We start from the raw sequence: 20899 nt of genomic DNA, 5'->3' as shown, positions 1-20899 counted from the left end.
GAGAGAGGACACAGGTGAGGAGGAATGAAGAAAGGTCTGACAATCAAAACCTGAAAGGTTCCGTCACCCACGTGCTGGTCCTGCCCAAAGGTGGGCTGGAATGTACACAGATGAGCTCTGTCCTGACCAGGAGTGCTGGGAGCCATGACCCCGCTGGGCGGACAGCTGGAGGCTGCCTGCCAGCCTGACGAGGGCACTGTGTGGCCAGAGACAGGAAAACCTCGTGATCGCAGTCAAGGAGTCCATTCCCAGGTCCCTGGTGCAAGGCACTACACTCTGCCTCCTCCCCTCTCTCCTGTGCCTTCGCAGCTCAGGGCCGTATGTGGTCCAGTTTCGTAAGGAGACGCACAGTAAGCACCCCTCCCCACCGGGAACAGCAGCTATAAACAGGGCGCAGACCTCAGAGAGGCCTGTGAGTGTTTACAGCCTTTCTCTTTCTAAACTCACTCCCTCCATAAACACTGTAGTCTGTAGCCTCCAATTTTAAAAAAGATTGTTTTCCACACTTAAAACTATCATCACGCCTTAAAAACATTAACAACTTCTTAATAAACAATAATCCAGTCAGCGTTCAAATCTCCAATTGTCATATAAACATCAGAAGTGGGTGGTTGTTTCTCAGCTTTTAGAAATCCATCTTTCCAGAGACAGAAGAGCCTTCCGAGACAGCCCCTACTAAGCCCACCACCACAGTCCCTGACTTCCGCCAACCCCCTCACTGGACCAGATGAGAAAATGCACAGAGAGGCCAGGCAGGCCGCCCAGGGCCACACAACTAACTCAAGACAGAAGGCCTGAGCTTTCCCTGAGGTCACACTGTCTGGCAGTCTAACACTGAGATAACTGTTAAGCACTTTTGAATCAGCAAGCCTTAACCTAGAAACACCTCCTTTGTCTAAAAGAAAACAATCACCACTAGAACCCTCCTAGTAATTGACACACCCATTTTACTCAGCTAAAAACTAAGCTCTCAAGTAAATACCATCAAGCAGAAGTCAGATATCTATTCCATCCTTCAATTTAGCCATGGAAAAGGATTCTCGCTGACCTCTGCTCTCCTCATCTCTAACTAGGTCCCCCGCCTGGCCCCAGCCAGAGTAAGCTGAAGAAGATAATCTAAAGGAAAAGGAACATAACTCATGAGGATCTGTCTTCTAGTTGGGGATCAACCTGTCACCAGCAAAGGATAATACTTCCTCCAAACAGGCCCAAATGGCCTACAGGTCATTTCCATCCAACCATCAAAAAACTGGTAATTTTTGTGCTATATAATATAAATGTTTTGGAATATGAGAAAGAAAATGTTTCCCATATTCTAAAACTGAACAAGGAAAGGACATACATCAAAAAGTAAGAGCAGAGAGGAAGAAAACTATAGGCCAATCTTACACATAGATGTCAAAACCCTGAGTAAAACAAAAGTAAATCAAGACTAGACATGCGTTACCTCTGAAATTCTTGTTTCTTACACATGTACAATAAAATTTAGAAATGTGCAAAAAACAAAAACAGAATGTGACATACTGAACAAACTACTGAATCTGGAATTCAGACAGTTTGATATTAGGAAATGTTTGAAAGTAATTAATCATTTTAATTGACTTAAAAGGAACAGTTGTGCTCATTCAGTTCATTTGATTGCAAAATGGCAATGAACAAATCTTAAAACTCATTATTTATAAAAAGAAATGAAGAGAATAAAGATGATCTTGGGAACTATAAATGTAATTGATACTTAAGAACATGCATTATCAAACAACAATCAAGTGGTGGAGAAACAGGTCAAGGGGACTAACAGTCCTGTGTGTACAGCAATCTAGAATGTGAGAGCAGCTCTCTTCAAATGAATGGGAGATGAACGGGCTCAGTAAGTTAGATCCTCACCTCACTTAGGGTGAAAAATAAATTCCAAATGGACTGAGCAACTGAAGGAAAGCAAATGAGCACAAGCAAGGTAAGAGAACACAGAGTTTCCACAAGCGATGACAGGTAAGTTCTGGAGGTGCGTGGTGGTGATGGTCATACAGCAATGTGGATGTGGCACTGAACCATTAGTTTAAAAAGGGTAAAATGGTAAACTGTCTGTAAGCAAATTTTACCACAGTTTTAGACATTAACGTTTTAAAAACATAAAAAGATTATATCCTTACAACGGGAAGAGCTTTCTTAAGACACAAAACTTGACTCATAAAGGGAAGAATTTGAAGATTTAACTACATAAACAATTTTTAATGTCTGTTTGATAAAAGACCCAGAAACAAAAATTAAAAGACAAGCAACTTAATACTTCAACAGAAAAAAAAATATATATAAGTAACTGGCTGGAATAAAGCATATACAATTTGTATAATATATTTGCATATTTGTATAAAGGATAAACACCTGCTATATAAAGCTGCTATGAACTGAGTAGATACAGAATTTGACAAGCAATTCATTAAAGACACAACCTCATAAGTAATCAGGAAAATGCACATTAAAACAATTTCATTTTTCACCTATCAAATTAGTAAAATTAAAAATAGTGATTTTCATAATCAACAAGGTGGAGGAAAAGAGGTATTCTCATCACTGTGGCTTGAACTGTAAATGAACAAATCTTCTGAAGGACAATTAGTCAGCAGCTAGCCAGATGTTCTGAGAAGTCCCATGCACAGGAGTCTGGCAGGCTACAGTCCATGGGGTCATAAAAGGGTCGGACACGATTTATCGACTAAACAACAATAGCAGCCACATGTGAGATGTACAGGCCCCAGCTTACTATCTCCAGCCTATAGACATCTCCCAGAGGTACACAAAAATCATGAGCAAGGGGTAGTCACCATACCAATATTTACACTACTGAAAAACAAAACATAACTCTAACAGGAATTGGTGAAATGCACTGTAGTACATCAACCCAGTGAAATATGAGACAGCCACTGACAGGAAGCAGACAAGCCTCCATGTAAAGTACAGGGAAAGACACCACACGTTTCGTAAACAAAGGTTAGTTACAAAATAGCCGTATTCTGTGGGCTAATTTCCATCAAAAGAGTAAAATAATGAATTTTGTAGAAAGAATCTAGAAAAATGCATATCAAGCTACCAACAGGGGCTATCATCTCTGGGAGTGGTATCATGGGAAGTTTTCACTTTATAAATTATATGATTTCTATAACTTTTGGATTATTTAAAGTAAGTGCAATCACTTTTGTAATTAAAAAGAATAGAGAATAAAATAAATTAAATCACCTGCACCTCTCTGCACAAAGCCAGGGTAACCACATCTGAGCCGTACTTTCCCCTGTGGAGGAAGAGGCAGAAGAGCTCCTGGCTCAGGTGGTAGGGCACCGGTGCCCAGTCCCAGGGTGGGGCTGGCCTGGGAGCAGTGAGGGGACCGGCTAAGCCTGAGCCGTGGAAGCCTGCACACCAGGGCCCCACACAGGAGGCCTTAGCTGAAAACCGGACACGTAAGGAGAGCACATGCACTGCTGGGGTCAGAACTTTCTGCTGTTGCTGACCTCCGACCTTTGGGTGGCCCTCAGATCACCATTTAAAATTAGAAACATTTTACTTGAAAAGGTCACAATGGAAATCAGATCAGCTAAGAGAAACTGATGGTGGCTTCCTGTGTAAGAGCTATAAAAACCTAACTGTGCCCTGAAAACACAATGAACACAAAGATCTGGGATGGCCCAAGGCTGGAGAATCAAATAAAGAATATCACCACTTTGCTCCTACACAACCTCTGAACGGTGAAGCCAAGGACAGAGCAGAAGAGGGCGGAGAGGGGAAGAAGACGAGCTGACCAGGCGCTGAACACAGCTCATGTTTAATCCTCACACAATTCAGGGGAGCCACAGAGAAGAAGCTGCAAAGAGGCCTACGACTCCCTCAGCCTCAAAGCTACAAACTCCAACCAGCAATGACCTACTGTACAGCACAGGGAACTGTACTCAACAGTTTTATAACAACCTAAAAGGGAAAAGGATCTGAAAAAGGATATAACTGAGTGTGCTGTACGCCTGAAACAAACACACTGTATATCAACTATACTTCAATTAAAACCCAACCACAACCAACCAATATTGTAAAATAATTAGTATAATATAAAATAATTAGCCTCCAATAAAAATAAAAATTAAAAAAAAAGAAAAAACCCAACCACAGTAACAAAGCCACAAACTCTGAGAGTGGAGGTGCATCGGGCCTGTCGACCAGTCCAGCTCCCTGAGCCAGCCAGCCAGTTGGACCCGCTGCCCACACTGGACCTATGCCCCTGGTCTCCCCAGACAGACTCACCTGTGAGTTGGAGGGCAGTGCCTGGGAGGCGGGCTCCTCTGACGGGGCTGCTCCTGTGCCCACGGGGCTCAGCGTGGTAATTCGGCTGGGCTGGCCACGCAGTGTCAGAGTGATGGTGGTGGGGACCTTCAAGCCTGAGAGAGAGTGGGAGGCGTTTTTTGTCCCAGCCTCCACTTCCCTTTCCTGGAGCGTCCCCCTGACCACCCATGGGACACTCCCCAATCCGGCCTCCCATCTTGGTCTCCTCCCCAGCTGGGTCATCTAGGTCCTGTCAGTCAGTCCAAAAGCAACAGGGACAGCCTGTGTACTCTCACGTTCCCTGGGGTTGGAACCACAGAGCTGAATCCCCGAGGTCAAGGCCAGGACCCTGTGGGACTGGGTTCATCATACCTTGCCCATGTGAGGTGGGATGGTCCTGGGGGAAGATCACCACAGTTCTCATGAGAGACTCACCTGACGCTTGGTTAGAGATCTGAGCGAGGCCAGGGAGGCTGCTTGCTAACTTAGCGAGGCCCCCATTGGTCAGCAGCTGATGGATGGCTGTGGGCTTCCCACCATGAGTGGCACCCAAGGAAGAGAGGGTGGTAGCCACAGGGATGGTGCGGACAATGGTGCTGGCGCCCGTGGTGATGGCACCCAGGCTCTGCATGGGGGTAGGCAACTTCACACTGGTGGCCTGCGGGACACACAAGCCCAGCTAGTCAGAAGCTGCGACCAACAGCGATGGTTGAGTGTGGCAGGCCCATGTGCTTGATAACTCCCCGGGTACTGAGCGCCTACCCCATTCAAGGTGCTCCGCCAGACATTTCCACATATTCTCTTATTTAATCCCCACATCAGCTCTGCGACGGAGATACTATCATTATCCTCATTTTACAACCAAGAAAGCAAAGATACAAAGAGATCTAGAAACCTGTCACTAGCCTCTGGTAGTCCCCTGCTGTGAGTCAGAGGCTGTCTGTCCCTGACCCAGTGTCCGTGCCAGAACTAGCTAAGCCGAGGCAGCCTCCTCCCTTCCCGCCCTGTCCTGCCCAGGGGAGGCAGACCTGCACCTGTGGGGCTGGCCCGGGGGAGGGGCTTGCCGGGAGGCCAGCGGTCTTGCTGCTGATGTCCTGCAGGCTGAAGCTGAGGCCCTGGAGAAGGCTGCTGGCTGACGCGGCCCCTAAGAGAGGACACAAGAGACGTCAACACGGGCTTGGGCACCTTCTCACGAGCAGCCGTGCCCGCCATCTTTCGTGACCAACTGAAACACCGACACTCTTTCCCCTGGACATTTCCGGTGCCCACAGAGAGATGCCAGAACACATGCACACGCACCGGAGGCCCACTATTCCTGACACACCGTCTTGGATTCTCTCTGCACATTCCAGCCAGCTCCAAACCACCTGGCCTGCATTTTGGATGGGTTCAGTAACACCAGGAGAACATGGATCCATTTACAAGCCAAAAGAATCCCCAATACCTGACTCAAACTTCACTTTACACACGGTCCAGTGGCCTGAGAGCAAAGAGGAAGGTCCTCCAGAAGAACAGGGCACCCCGCTGGGCTCAAGCAACTAGCCTTTCAATGCAGGGTGAGGGGACCAGCCTCGCAGAAACATGTCTCATTCTGCTGATGCCCTGCACAGCACCATTTCCAGCTTTATTCAACCAGACATGCTTAAAAACACCAACACAGCTAGAAACCTACCTGCTATTTCTCCTTATAGCAGCAGTCCCCAACCTTTCTGGCACCAGGGACTTTTCGTGGAAGACAATTGGAGCCGGGGCAGTGGGGATGGTTCAGGCAGTAACGTAAGCAATGGGAAGTGGCAGATGAAACTTGGCTCGCTAGCCAACAGCTCACCTCCTGCTGTGGGGCCCAGCTCCTACCAGGTCACTGACCAGGACCACCAAAGCCTGTGGGTTAGGGACCCCTGCCTTACAGTACAAGAGACATCACTTGCAGACTAGGACATTTACTCACTGCAGATGTTAAGGCCCCGAACTCCCCCACTTCAAAGTTAATTCCTGCTCCATGCCAAGCCTCTACAATAAGCCTGAGACCCAGAGGCACACCCCTGAGACCTAGCTCCACAGTGCTTTCCCAGGGCCACCCTTCAGCAGCAGACAGAGAGGCTTGGCTGGGAGATGGGGGTGCTGAGTTAGCAGGTACCTGGGAGGGAGCCGCCAGGAGAGGGGGTCACCAGGCGGCTCTGGAGTGTGTGCAAGGCACTGGGCGTGGCGCTGCTGGAGACCACTGAGGATGCCTGGCTGGCTGAGACGCCCCCTTCAGAAGCACTGGACCTGGAGACAAAGACAGGAGCTCCGTCACCTAAAGGTCCCTGGCAGTACCAGGAGGGTCCAGTGGGGGCCCAGCAAGGCTTTCAGCGATGGACACAAGGCTAGAACTTTGGCGGCAGCGGCTTACCTTCTGAATCCAGCCTCCAGTCCTTCTAAGTCAGGCCTAAAGGAAAGACTTCAGGTCTTGAAGCAAGAGCTACAGGACACTTTGTAAACTTTAAGTAAAAGTCAACTCTGAGTTGACCCAGAGGAAAAACACCCGACTCAGAAAGAAGTCACATTCACAGGACAGACTCCAGAATCCACGATCTTGCAAAGCACTCACTGGACCCTGAGAAGAGGTGAAGGCAAAGAAGGGGACAGACAGACCAGCAGACAGACTCACTTGGCTGTGGCGAGAAGCCCGGTGAGTTCTGTGGCCCCTGTGGATGCCTGTCCCAACGTCATGGTGAGAGGCTTCCCTCCTGCGGCTGCAAAACAGAAAACCCCGAGGCCGCCGGTCAGTCCGGATTGGTGCTGACCTCAGGGTCCCAGAGTCCAAGTTAAATGCAAAATATTTTAGAAAAGACTGAAAGACGAAAAAGGAAGGATAACTCTACATTAGAGTGGGACAGAGCTGGGGGTTATCTTTTCCTTCTATTTTCTAAACTTCCTGGAATATTTTATCATCTGTAATTGAAAGCAAAAAGAAACAAAGAGTACAGTACTGTGAGTGACCCCCAGCCCCCTCTGGCCCTCGTCCTGCCTCCCTGCTCCTAGTTCACTGCCCACTCTCCCCCATGTGCAACCCTTGCTGTCTTTCTCTGGGCATCTACTGCGCCGAGGGAGGAGCTGCCCAGGAAGTAGCCGCCAAGGGGGCAATGCTGTGTCTCTGGGATGGTCCCGTCAGTTGTTATTTAAGCAGGCCAAGAAACACTCACCTTCTGGAGCGCCCCCTGAGGAAGGGGTGCAAGGCCCTCCAGCTGCATCCCCTTGGGAGATGAGGGACACCTTGATCTTCGGCCGCTTGCAGGTCTTACTGCCAGAAAGGGGACTGGAGGGATGGTGTCGCTTCAGCTGGACCCTGAGCTCCTCTTTCTCAGCCTCCTCGGTTTGTTCTGATGAAATAGGAACTAAGACATGGAGCTGCGGTGAAGTTCTCCACGATCCGGAGAAGCCCGACAGACACTGATGACTGGGGCCAGCATCGGCATGGCCGTGTGGGAAGAACCAGCCCAGCATGTCCACAACGAAGGCCACTCCTTCAGGCCCACCTACGCTCATCTCCACAACGGCCCTCTCCGAGGACAGTTCCCTCCCCTCCCCTGTCCTGGGCTCACAAGGAAGGAGCTCTGAGTCAGTGGAAACAGAAAGGAGATGCCATCCTGACTCTGCCGAACAAATGGGACTCACCGCAGTGGACCTCAACAGGGTTTCCCAGACTGATAGAATGTGACAAGCCTCCCGCCCTTCCCCTGTCACACAGCTGGAGGCCAGCCAACGTGTTCTGCTCAAGCAACAGAGGAGCAGGCTATTCCATCCTCCCTACAAGGGAGATGTCCCCAGAGCTCTGAGTCCCCTCAGGGCCCAAGGCTGAGGGCCTGCCTGTCAAATGCTGACCGTAAGAAGAATTATCACCAGGACTCCAGGCTGACTTTGAGTAACTACTAGGCACGGGGGCATCATAGCTGAGATGACTTTACAGTTCTGACCCTGAAGTAACAGGGCAACAGGAGCCCACGTCACAAGCTAGGCCCCAGGTCAGCAGAAACAGGACTGAGAAAGACCACCTGTTCACATGTGGGCTTCCCTGTCCACCAAATCAAACAGACACATCCTGCACAGAGCGAAGTCTCCCAGACTCTTAAGTTATCCTTCAGCCTTGCTCACAGGTCCCCTCCTCTTTTCACTGAGAAGCACACCCAGTCCGTCTCAGCACAGGCAATCAGGGGCGGAAAGGTGGGGGGAAGGAGACAAAGGGCTGGACTCACACGAAAAATGGGAGGTGGGAGTGACGGGGGGAGGCTGGTGTGGGGCCACAGGGAGGCCACAATCAGCTGAAAGGAAGGACTGCTTAGGGGATGAACGCCATGACCAAAATCAGCACAGGAAGAAGGGCAAAGGGAAAGGAGATACAGTTATGCTGCTCAGTGCTTGCAGAGACCAGGATGGAAGCAGGAAATCAGAGGCAAGGAGAAAAACACAGGGAGATGCACGCTCACAGGGTATGGCCCACAGGCACGCACAGCAGAAGCAGAGCCAAGAACCACAGTGAGACACAAAAGGGGAAAACCACCATGAGAGGCAGAGTGAATGGGGGAAAAGCAAAGACTATGGAGTAAGCCAAAGGACAGCAAAGAAAGAAGAAAAATGCGGAGAGAAGAGAACAGGGGGAATCAGAGACAAAAGAGAAGCAGAGCTGGGGAAGAGATAAGAGGGAGAAGGAGAGAAGCAGAGAGCGGAGGGTGCAGGCGTGGAGAGGTGATACTCACCAAAGAGACAGGAGGAGGCGCCGGGAGGAAGAGCTTTCCTCACCAGCATGTTTTGTTTCAGAAAAGCAGCAAACTGAGCTGGAATGAATCAGAAAGAATTACAGAATCACAGCCAGCCAGAGAAAGGAGAAAGAGAGAGGGAGTAAGAAAAGGCGTGAAAATGTTCTGAAATATGGTCAACAGGGGCTTTTCCTGGGATTACTGATGAATTTGAAACCTAATTCTGCCACTTAGCAGCTCCCTGGAGTCATCCATAAACTGAAAATAATGCATGTACCTGCTTCATGGGGCCACTGCCCAGATTCCATGAGCAATAGCAAGTCAAGTGCCAAGAGGAGGGCGAGGCGCCTGGCGAGGGCCCGGGAACCCCAGCTCTCCTCACCCCCTGCCTGCAAGCTCTGCCTGTGCCAGGAGGCCGTGCTGTGGCTCTCCTCCGCACCGCTCTGGGTCCCATTCTGCACCTAGCTCCCCAGTCAGCCTTGCAGAAGGCCTTCCAGCCTTGACTAGTTGTTGCCTCCAGAAACATCACAAACTGCTGTCTCTCTCTTCATCAAAAGCCGAAGGGGACAGCGCCCACTTGGCTCTGGCCACCACTGAGGAAGGTACGGGGTTGCAGAGCACCATGTGGACCTCAGGAGCCTGGCCTCTTTTTGTGTCTCCATCGATCCGCTCACACTCACAGCCACCTCTGGGCAACCTTGGACGAGGCCTGGGTCTAGGTCTTGACCCTGTGGCTCCACTATAAGAAACGCAGCGGAAAAGTCTGTCTGCTTGACAGCCATCTCTGGCTCCCGCCTCTTTCCCAGCCGGAGACTCTCAGATGATACCCGCTCCTGGCCCAGGCCCAAGAGGCCTCAGTACTGCTGACTGGATCAAAGTGGGGCAGGGCAGCTTCTTATATCACGGTCACTGCTTTCCAATCTCTAATTTCAACTGAACAAGTATTTCCCAGCCTAATTGAAAACCTATCTCCAGAGACTCCTGAAAAACATCACTGGAAGTCCCAGTGTAGGAATCTTAACTCTTCAAGGGCGGGCAAGAGGCTTTGGAGCTGCCCTGGTATCTGATGAGCACAGCCAGCCGCCTGTCTGCAGGACCTGGAGAGTTCCAAGACTGCAGGAAAGGCTGGGCCTGAAGAGAAGACACAGCTTCCCCAACTGGGAGTCAGAAAAAACACTTGAGGCCAACATACATGGAGTCGGCTCATAAAGGTGAACTTGCCCAAATGCCAAGACGAGGCTATAATTAGTGGAACACACAATCACACCAATGCACAGACCTTGTGTCATATTTTATCCTTGAGAACAGCCCTCAGTATTTATTCTAACCTAATTCTGCATGGACAAATATGTCTGGAAAAAGCAGCAGGTGCCAAGACTTTTCAACTGCCACATGACGTCAACTGAGAAGGCAGAAGCCAAGAGAGGCCCCTGGGCCAGGCGGCCGCACCTTGGGCTTGTCTGTGGGTCAGCACAGCCTCTGTCCGCTGCACGTGTCTCTTCAGCAGCTGGGTGCTTCCAATCTGACTGGGCTTCTGAGAAGAGGCCACTGTGGTCACTTTGGTCTTGGGACTGGAGGTGGGGCTGCTGGACACACTGGAGAGATCCTGAGTAGATTGAGAAGGACAAGGGCCAAGTCAAGGTCGTTTGGATGGACTGTCAATTGTCAAGTCTCCCTGAAGTTCCCCAGTCAGGGATTCCCCCTGTAGGAACTCCGAGGCCTGGCAAGGCCAGCAGCCTTCCCCGGGAAGCACAGGAACCCACTCTGCTGGCTCCCCAGCAACACCACCCCCTCTCTGCCTGCATTACCTCTGAGCCCGAGGGGGAGGCAGGCAGCTTGGCAGCTGGTGACGCAGGTCGACTGCCCCGCTCCGAGACCTCGAAAGCCAGGTCTCTGCGGGCCACGTCTCGGGGCTTCTTCTTCTTCTCGGCGTCCTGATCCCGAGGCTCGGAGCCCACGTGTCCCTCAGTACGAGTAAGTACCCCGGTCAAGAAGTCCACGATCTCGTCCTGGGGTGAGGAGAGGCCCAGGCCTCAGGAAGCTCCCCAGCAGTTCCCACTACAATGGCGTCACCCCAGCTGTGAAAGCAGTGCGCTGCCCTGCTGCGTCACAGAGCCTGGCACAGGCCCTACCCTCAGCCAAGGGCCCACAGGAGCCAGGCCCTGTGCCCAGGGCGGTGGGTGGCATTCTGGAGTGGTCCCATTCTACCACTCCTCAGCGAACCCTTCCTCCCGACATGCTCTGCTCACATCCGAGATCATCACTCTCCTTCTCCCTCCCCTCCTTCTTTCCCCCTTTTCTTTGTTTATGACTTAGGTCCCCGAAAGGCCCCAGGGGATACCCAGTCCTCCACAGAGTCAGGAGGATGCTGCCAAGGAGACCGAGCCTAAAAGGTTACAGACAGACAAGCACAGCTGAGAAACCCACGGAAAAAAACTGTGTACCTGAATGCATCTGTCCACCATGCTCTGCGTCAACCCTTCCGATTTTTTCTTTGCTTTGCTTATTCTAAGAAACAAAAAAGAGGAAATATTTACTTCCCAAACATTCCACAGTAACAAATGTAAATAAGATTGGGTTTCTCTTCTGTATTGGTTCTTTTCTAAACCTAAGAAGGAAGATAATGGTAGCCCACAGGCAGGTCTGCAACCTCTCTGAACCTCAGTTTCCACATCTGCAAAATAAGGAACCCTAACACCTCCCTCATGGAGTTGTGGGGGTGACACAAAGCAACATAGGTAACAAACCAAACAAAACATGGAAGGTACTTGGGACTGTTCACTCCAGAAGTCCTATACCTATGGCTTCACAGGTAAACCCTATCTGATTGCTAAGACTTCATCTTGAGGTACCCAAATACAGTTCCAAACCCTGAGACTTCTAGGTGCTGCTGAAATGATATTACCAGGAAAGGTGGCCACAGATTAGTTCTAAAGGGATCAGAGAAACTGACCATCGCTGGCGGCATTCTCCTCTTCGAAAGCCAGACTTAAATTCCCTGGCTTCTGCCTGGGGTCTCAGCAGAGACAGAAACAGGGCACCAAGGTACAAGATGAAGAACATTCTGAGCCTCCACATCTGAGACCCCAATTCACTGGTTTTTGGCCTCTAACCCTGTCGTGTAATGTGCTCGTATTAGATGAGGACACCAAGTCCCAGAAGTTAAGTGATTTACCCCAGCAAAGGAGCCAAGCGTTAAACTGAGGTCTCCTGACTCTCAGCCCAAGGTCCTCAGCGCCGTGCAAATGTCTCAAGCGTTAAACTGAGGTCTCCTGACTCTCAGCCCAAGGCCCTCAGCGCCGTGCAAATGTCTCACGAGTTAAACTGAGGTCTCCTGACTCTCAGCCCAAGGCCCTCAGCACCGTGCAAATGTCTCAAGCGTTAAACTGAGGTCTCCTGACTCTCAGCCCAAGGCCCTCAGCGCCATGCAAATGTCTCACGAGTTAAACTGAGGTCTCCTGACTCTCAGCCCAAGGCCCTCAGCACCGTGCAAATGTCTCAAGCGTTAAACTGAGGTCTCCTGACTCTCAGCCCAAGGCCCTCAGCGCCGTGCAAATGTCTCACGAGTTAAACTGAGGTCTCCTGACTCTCAGCCCAAGGCCCTCAGCACCGTGCAGATGTCTCACGAGCAGCCTTACGATGCGACTCTAAGGAAGGGTGTTTTCATCTCTCCCACGCCCTCACCACGACTCAACAGTCTACTCTCCTACAGGTGAGAATGTCTGAATTAACAAGAAAGAATGTATTTACAAGCAAGCACTGCCCTGAGCATCCAAGGATTAGACTCCAGGTCCACAAGAAGCTGTCAGATGACAAAGGCCAGGAGGGCTTCTCCAAAGGATCTCTGGGTGAGAAAGTGACAAGACAGGTGGGAACAGGCACTCACTCTAAGCTCTCCAGTTAAAACATTCACAGGAAGCTAACACCTAAGACCGAGCACATGAGAAAGGAGGCCGATAAAGGACACAATCTCTCTTTTAGTACATTTCATGAAAATGGAACTAAAGGCCCCTCTGGCAGACCCTGTAAGGGAAGAATGGCCACCTCAATGACTAAAGATGCCCCCCTAAAATCGCTTCCAAACTCTGGTTGTTTACACTTCAAAATATATAAAAGGATGCCTAATACAAATAAAATCTTTGTTCAAATTCATCCTCAGTAAGGAAGAAAATGTAAAGAAATGCCTACCCCAGTGAAAGCCCAATGGCAAAGACTATGATTACAGCATCTCGAAATATCTTCTCCTGACAAGACTACTGACTACAAAGGGAAAAACAGTAAGACACTACCTTAACCACATGGTCCACGGTGACCTCGCCAGTAACAAGGCACAGCAGCATCGCGCAGCCCCGAGGGGGTGCTCAGGGCACATGAGCTCCATGGCATTCCTGCCAAAGTCCCCTCAACTTAATCACGAGGCAACGTCAAAACCCTCAACTGAGGAACAGTCTACAAAACAGCACTCCTAGGCAGCACCAGGGTCACGGCAGACAGACTGAGGGACAGCGTCACATCAGAGGCGGCTGAGGAGACACAGCAACCGACAGCCACGCGAGACCTGGACCCGGCCCAGGGCCAGACGAGCGTCGGCGACTCAGTGATGAAACGCGGGTCTGCTTGCTACATTACAGTATCATACCCAGGTTAACGTCCCAGCTTCGACAAGTACTTTTCGATTATGCAAGATGTTAACATTTGGGAAACTTGGGTGAACACTATACAGAATTTTTTGGTATGATTTTTCCAACTTTTTAGAAATCTTAGTCCGAAACATCTTTTAAGTTTTTGAATGCCCCCCTTTCGCTGATCTAGGTTGGGCATAGTTGTATCACCACCTTATAAGCATCTTTCCAACATGGCCCTCTGTGGCGTCCAGGGACCCTACCCACCTGAGACTGTCATCAGCTCCCCCAACCACCACCAAGCTGTTCTCCGCCCGAATCTTCTCCCGGAAGTCCTCCATGGCTTCAGGGTGGCACTGCAGGGAGTTCTGGCCGACAACAAAGAGGACTGGAGTCTTCATATCCAAGAGGGGATCGTCCACATCCTAAACAGGTCCGGTTTTACAGTCAGCCAGTTCATACTTGCTCAACACTGCCTGGAAAGTCCACTCAAGAGGGTCCACCAGGCAGCTGCGGTCACTGAGCAGCAGCCTGGGAGAAGCAGGCTCTACTCCCGTCCTCCCAGCTGCCGGTGACCCGGCAACCCGCAGGCCCCACGCTTACCCCTCTGGGGCCGTCCACGGTAAGCAGAGGAAACCCAAGGCAGACAACAGCAGTGACATACTCAATCACCGACACCTGCAGATAATGGCATGGTCTACCTCAAGGTCAACTGACTTCACCACAGCTACATCCTACACAGAATCCACCAGCCAGTCCCACCTCCTCCTCCCCTGCTGTAATCCTAGGTGATGAAACGACCCCGGAGGTGATGAAACGACCCCGGAGGTGATGACACAACCAACCCCCTAGGTGACGACACAGGTGTACCAGTCACACAGTAGGGCAGTAAGAGCACAGAACACAGGATATCTGGTTATACCAGCAGCCCCCACCGAGAGAACTGGGGCCCTCAGGGGACCCCACCTGAACCTCTGGGAGGATGACAGGTTTAATGCTTCCATCATGGGAATTTGCAAGGCTTGAGTCCTTCCTTTTTCCTCCACTAAGAACAAACGCAACCAAGAGAACACAAATGCTGCTCTTGTCCCTTATGTGAAGAAAACCTCTCCCTTTTGAACTTAATAGACAGTGCCCAGTTCAGTTCAGTCGCTCAGTCGTGTCTGACTCTTTATGACCCCATGGACTGCAGCACGCCAGGCATCCCTGTCCATCACCAACTCCTGGAGTTCACTCAAACTCATGTCCATTGAGTCGGTGATACCATACAACCATCTCATCCTCTGTCGTCCCCTTCTCTTCCTCCCGCCTTCAATCTTTCCCAGCATCAGGGTCTTTTCAAATGAGTCAGTTCTTCACATCAGGTGGCCAAAGTATTGGAGTTTCAGCTTCAACATCAGTCCTTCCAATGAATATTCAGGACTGATTTCCTTTAGGATGGACTGATTGGATCTCCTTGCAGTCCAAGGGACTCTCAAGAGTCTTCTCCAACACCACAATTCAAAAGCATCAATTCTGTGGCGCTCAGCTTTCACATCCATACATGACCACTGGGAAAACCATAGCCTTGACTAGACGGGCCTTTGTTGGTAAAGTAATGTCTCTGCTTTTTAACATGCTGTCTAGGTTGGTCATAACTTTTCGTCCAAGGTTAAGCGTCTTATAGCTATACACTAAAATATATGTAAACAAAATACTTGGTGTTTTTTTTTCAAAGGAACTGGAGGGAGCTGACAGTGGGCAGAGGTAAGATGAAAAAGACCTTGGCTCTGAGCCGATTTACTGGTAGGGCTTAATGAGGAGCCCAAGGGGTTTATTACACTAGTCTATCCTCCCTTTAAATTTCTGCTTAACATTTTCCACAATAAAGTTAAAAACCAAAGCTTGTCTCCCACAGTTTAAAATCCAAGTATGCAGGCAAAGCATTCAGCACAGAGCCTGGCTCAACAGTAGCTATCTGCAGCAGCAGCAGCAGCTGATCCCCAGACAACCTCTGAATAAGAAGGGGTTACTTACGTGACAGGCCACCAGAGCTCCTGTATTCCAGCCAATCAAGATGATGGGCTTGTGGGGGAAATGGCTGTGAATCTTTGTGGGGAGAGAAAGAAGACAGTGAGACAGGAGGCCACAGACGGGTGCAGAATGCTGGGTGACCTGGGTGAGCTGACCGAGAAGCAGCCTCACCTCCAGCACTTTGTTTCTCAGCGCCCCGACCATGTGCTCCAGACACTGTAGCACTCCCACTCCACTCCCATTGTTCAGCAGGTGGGTGGCGACAGGGATGACCTAAAGGAAAGAGAGGGGCTGCCGTGCCATGAGCTCAGTCTCCGATCTTCTCTCCAGTCTGCTTGGCCTCCCCTAAACCCCCCAACCCCAGATAAGTACCATCAGCAGTCCAGAGACTAACAGGATGCGCCACATCCAAGTCCATCCGTCTCACGTCGTGGCCCCTATGTCTTGTATACTAAGGAGTGTACTAAATGCACTAAGCATGGAGCACCTGTCTGCTTCTCAAGCCACCCCCTGCCCCCCACATACCTTGCCTAAGCAGGACAGCTGAGACTGCCAGAAGCGGTGGCGGCGTGAGGTGGGGAACACGGAGCTAGAAGGCCCGGAGGAGGCGATGAGGATGAGAGGTGAGCCGGGGAGTTTGCTCTACAGAGTAAAACCCCATCAGAAAGCCAGTGAGTGAGGGAGGCTCCCCCACGGAACCCCACATACTACGACCTATCTTATCCTCACCAATGCTGATTTGCTCAGGAAACTGTGTTAAGCATGACACACAGCCAGTTATTAGTGAACACAGTTAAACATGCCATTTATTATCCTCTTGCCAAGGTTCTGAGACTGGAATCTAAAATAAACTTCACAGGGCATAGTGAAGTCCAACTTACTGGTTTGTTATGAGAAAGCACCCCCACGGCAGGGTCCCAAGGCCTCTTCAGTAAGAGGGACAAGGCCTCAGCTCCTGCAGCCCCGGTCTTTGTGTTGGAGGACACAAGCATCCGGTCAATCAAGGTAGGAATCTAGAAGCAAGGGAGAATGAAGATGCTTCCAGTGTGATGCAGGAGACCCCACCACCAGGGTCAGGCAGGAGGACACAGCCCCACTGTGAGCCAAGGACAGATTCCAATGACGCCTCTCAGACCTTCCTCACAAGAAAAAGTACAAACAAGTGGATGGCTAAAAATACACCTTCCATCATTAAAGGTAAATGGATACAGTCGTTTGGAAACCAATCTGGTGATATGCATCGAGAGACTTAAAACTTATTCCTATCCCTTTCCTAAAACTCTGTTATCAGAAACACATGTGCGCACATGCACACGCGCGCGCGCACACACACGGGGTAGGGGGTAAGCCAAAGATAAATTCATTCTCAGTAATAGTCAAAGAGTAGAAACAACATAAAGGCATGTACAAGAAGTGGTTAAGCAAATTATCTACATAATCTGATATCATGGATTAATTTTAAATGTTTAAAACAGTCTGCAGTAATATAGGAAAGTCACCTGCTAAAATGTTAAAGGTAAAACAGAAAATTGATTTTGTAAGTTAAAAACAAAATAAAACTCTGCATTTTCTTCTAGTATACTGCCTTCAAGCTCTGGAGTGTTTAATAAGTTTGTTACTATGCCCCAAGTAATATAACCTACTATACTCTGTATACGGAGAAGGCAATGGCACCCTACTCCAGTACTCTTGCCTGGAAAATCCCATGGATGGAGGAGCCTGGTAGGCTGCAGTCCATGGGGTCGCTAAGAGTCGGACATGACTGAGCGTCGCTAAGAGTTGGACACGACTGAGCGACTTCACTTTCACTTTTCACTTTCATGCATTGGAGAAGGAAATGGCAACCCACTCCAGTGTTCTTGCCTGGAGAATCCCAGGGACAGTAGAGCCTGGAGGGCTGCCATCTACGGGGTCATACAGAGTCAGACACGACTGAAGCGACTCAGCAGCAGCAGCCTGTGTATACAGTTGACCCTTGAAAAACACGGGCTTGGGACACTAGCCACCCCCTGTGAAGCTGAAAAATCTGTGTAATTTTAGTTTGCTCTCCATATGAGTGGTTCCACATTACACCATTACAATTTACCAAAAATGTGACCTCAGAGATGTGTAAATATAGATTAGACTTGCTGATGCTTCCACTGAAAAGAAATGTCTGTGTGAATTTCATACTGCCTGCAAAGAGTCAAAATGTCCACAAGTAAGAGAAGGCCCTGCTCATCACAACTAAAGAAAAGTCCGTGCAGCAAGAAAGACCCAGCACAGCCAAAATACGTAACATTTTTTTGAGAAATAAGAATAAAAACTACTATGGTGATGCAGGTGGGAAAAGTTCGGTCCAGAGCTAACATCAAAATCAACAGTGAAAAACTGAAAGCTCTCCCTCTAGAATGAGGAACAAGACAAGGATGCCCACCCTCACCATTTTTATTCAACACGGTACTGGAAGTCCTAGCGAGAGCAATTAAGGAAAGAAAGAGAACTAAAAGGCATTCAAATTAGAAAGGAAGAAGTGAAACTACAGATTTGCAGATGACATCATATTACATACAGCAAACCCTAGACACCAAAAAAACCATTAGAGTACATGAATTCAGTGAATTTGCAGGATACAAAATCAATATACAAAAATCTGTTGCATTTCTAAATAATAATGGAGAAATTAAGAAAACATGCTCATTTACAATGCATCAAAAAGAATTAAATAGCTAGGAATAAATTTAACTAGGGCTTCCCAGGTTCAATTTAACTAAGGAGGTAAAAGGAATGAGAACATCTTACCTGAAAACTGTAAGACATTAACTGAAGAAACTGAATAAGACACAAATAAATGGAGGTAGTCTATGCTCACAGATCGGAAGAATTAATATTGTTAAAATGTCCATTCTACCCAAAAAACAATATACCGTACAAATTCAATGCAATCCCTACCAGAATTCCAACGGCATTTTTCACAAAATTTGTATGGACCCACAAAACGCCCTAAATAGCCAAAACAATCTTAAGAAAAAGGAACAAAGCTAGAGGCATCATGCTTCTTGATTTTAACTATCTGACAAAGTTACAGTAATCAAACAGTATGGTACTGGCACAAAAACAGACGCAACGAAGAATGGAACAGAACAGTGAGCCCAGAAATAAACTCATGCATGTACGGTCAATTAATTTATGACAAAGGAGCCAAGAAAACACAGTGGGGAAAGGACAGTCTCTTCAAGAAATGGTACTGAGAAAACTGGATAAATACATGCAAAAGAATGAAGTGGACCATCGTATTACCTTATACACAAAAACTAACTCAAAATGGATTAAAGACTTTGAATGAAGATCTGAAACCATAACTTCTACACGAAAACACAGGCAGTAAGCTCCTTGATGTCAGTCTTGGCAATATTTTTTTGGATCTGACACCAAAAGTGAAGGCAGCAAAAGCAAAAATAAACAAGTAGAACTACAAACTAAAAAGCTCCTGCAAAGCAAAGAAAACATCAACAAAAGGAAAAGGCAACTTACTAAAGGGGAGAAAACATTTTCAAGTCATATATCTGATAAGGGGTTAATATCCAAAACACACAAAGAATTCATGCAACTCAACACCAATAAGACAATCTGATTAAAAAGTGGGAGATTTGAATAGACATTTTTCCAAAGAAGATATATAGATCTTATACACTATACATGAAAAGACGTTCAGCATTACCAATTATCAGAGAAATACAAACCAAAAACACAATGAGATATCATCTCATACCTGTTAGAGTAGCTATTATCAAAAAAGATAGGCATTAACAAATGCTGGCAAGGATGTGGAGAAAAGGAAACCCTTGCACATTTTGGTGAGAATGTAAATTGGGACAACTTTTATGAAAAACACTAATAGATGTTCCTCCTAAAATTAAAAACAGAACTACCACATAATCCAGGAATTCCATTTCTGGGTATTTACCTGAAGAAAACAAAAACACTAACTCAAAAAGATATATGCACCCCCATATTCACTGTAGCATTATTTACAACAGGCAAGATGTGAAAACAACCTAAGTGCCCACTTATGGATGAATGGATAAAGAAAATGTGAATATATATACAATGGAATATTACGCAGCCATGAAAAGGAAATCTTGCCATGTGCAAAAGCATGGATGGACCCTGAGGGCACTGTGCTAAGTGAAGTAAGTCAAATGGAAAAAGACAAATAGCGAATGATCTAATGGGTATGTGGAATATGGAAAAACAAAACAAAAACCAAACTCATAGATACAGACTGGTAGTTGTCAGAGGGATGGGATGGGAGATTAGTAAAATTGATAAAAGGGATCAAAAAGTATGAAATAAATAAAGTCAAGGGGTGTAACATACAGCAGGATGACTATAGTTAATAATACTATACTCCATATTTGAAAGCTGCTACAAGGATAAATCTTAAAAATTCTCATCAGAAGAAAAAAAAATTTCTTTAACTATGTACAGTGACAGATGTTAACTAGACTTATTGTGGTAATCATTTTACCACACGTACAAATATAGAAACATATTGTATACTTGTCAATAAATGTCAATTGTATGTGTGTTAGTCACTCAGTTGTGTCCGACTCCGCGATTTCATGGACTATAGCCCACCAGGCTCCTCTGCCCATGAATTCTCCAGGCAAGAATACTGCAGTGGGTTGCCATTTCCTTCTCCAAGGGATCTTCCTGACCTAGGGACCAAACATTGCATTGCAGGCAGGCTCTTTACCATCTGAGCCAACAGAGAAATCCTATATGTCAATTATATTTCAATTAAAATGAAAAGTTTGAAGACAGCACAAGAAGATAAGTTATTCCTGGAAATGACAAGAAAGGACAGCGTTCCTAATTTTAAAAGAGCAAGACTAGAAAGAGCTCTGCACAAAAAATGAGGGGAATATTTTAACCATGAGGCTGTCTCAGTTTAACTCAGGAAACAAACATTTATGCAACACTGCTGTTACAAGGCACCAGGCTAGTGCTGACTGCAAAGGAATTTAATCTACAATCTATGAAGGCAAGCACACAAATAACCAGAGAGGAGGGGCTGGAAAGTGCCATAAAGAAACCGAAGCCTCACTGCTGTGATCCGAACCATCCAACAGAGAAGAGGGAAGTGAAGATACAGCACGCAAAGTGAGATGCACTCTGAAGAATTCCAACAGAAGATGGGGGAAAGCTTTCTAAACAGACACCAGATATAAGCAAGAAAGTCCA

The 20899-nt window shown here is 47.9% G+C and overlaps 1 protein-coding gene across 12 annotated transcripts in view; it reads right to left on the bottom strand.

The window, feature by feature from the left end:
* KANSL3 (KAT8 regulatory NSL complex subunit 3) overlaps positions 1-20899 on the bottom strand; it is a 44553-nt gene that overhangs the window by 5666 nt on the left and 17988 nt on the right. For 5 of the 12 annotated variants that reach the window (XR_008682553.2, XR_008682554.2, XM_088841673.1 and 2 more), the window contains 16 exons: positions 16555-16686; positions 16199-16315; positions 15845-15946; positions 15677-15748; positions 14264-14338; positions 13928-14085; positions 11483-11546; positions 10847-11047; positions 10488-10644; positions 9039-9116; positions 7488-7679; positions 6953-7037; positions 6440-6570; positions 5331-5446; positions 4738-4960; positions 4285-4418 (listed from right to left, as the gene is read on the bottom strand). Coding sequence is in view for 10 of the 12 variants with exons in the window: in XM_088841673.1 (XP_088697799.1) it covers positions 4285-4418; positions 4738-4960; positions 5331-5446; positions 6440-6570; positions 6953-7037; positions 7488-7679; positions 9039-9116; positions 10488-10644; positions 10847-11047; positions 11483-11546; positions 13928-14085; positions 14264-14338; positions 15677-15748; positions 15845-15946; positions 16199-16315; positions 16555-16686 (2037 nt within the window). In the remaining 2 variants the exon portion in view is untranslated. The remainder of the gene's footprint in view (positions 1-4284; positions 4419-4737; positions 4961-5330; positions 5447-6439; positions 6571-6952; positions 7038-7487; positions 7680-9038; positions 9117-10487; positions 10645-10846; positions 11048-11482; positions 11547-13927; positions 14086-14263; positions 14339-15676; positions 15749-15844; positions 15947-16198; positions 16316-16554; positions 16687-20899) is intronic. The other 7 variants (XM_088841669.1, XM_055401070.2, XM_088841670.1 and 4 more) reach the window with 6 other exon arrangements.

Source organism: Moschus berezovskii, chromosome 11, assembly GCF_049115385.1.
Source record: "Moschus berezovskii isolate FMDL1 chromosome 11, NW_MosBer_1.0, whole genome shotgun sequence".
In the NCBI taxonomy this organism is placed as follows: Eukaryota; Metazoa; Chordata; class Mammalia; order Artiodactyla; family Moschidae; genus Moschus; species Moschus berezovskii.
Note: the sequence above shows the minus strand (reverse complement) of the source record. Positions and strands in the feature narration are given on the sequence as shown.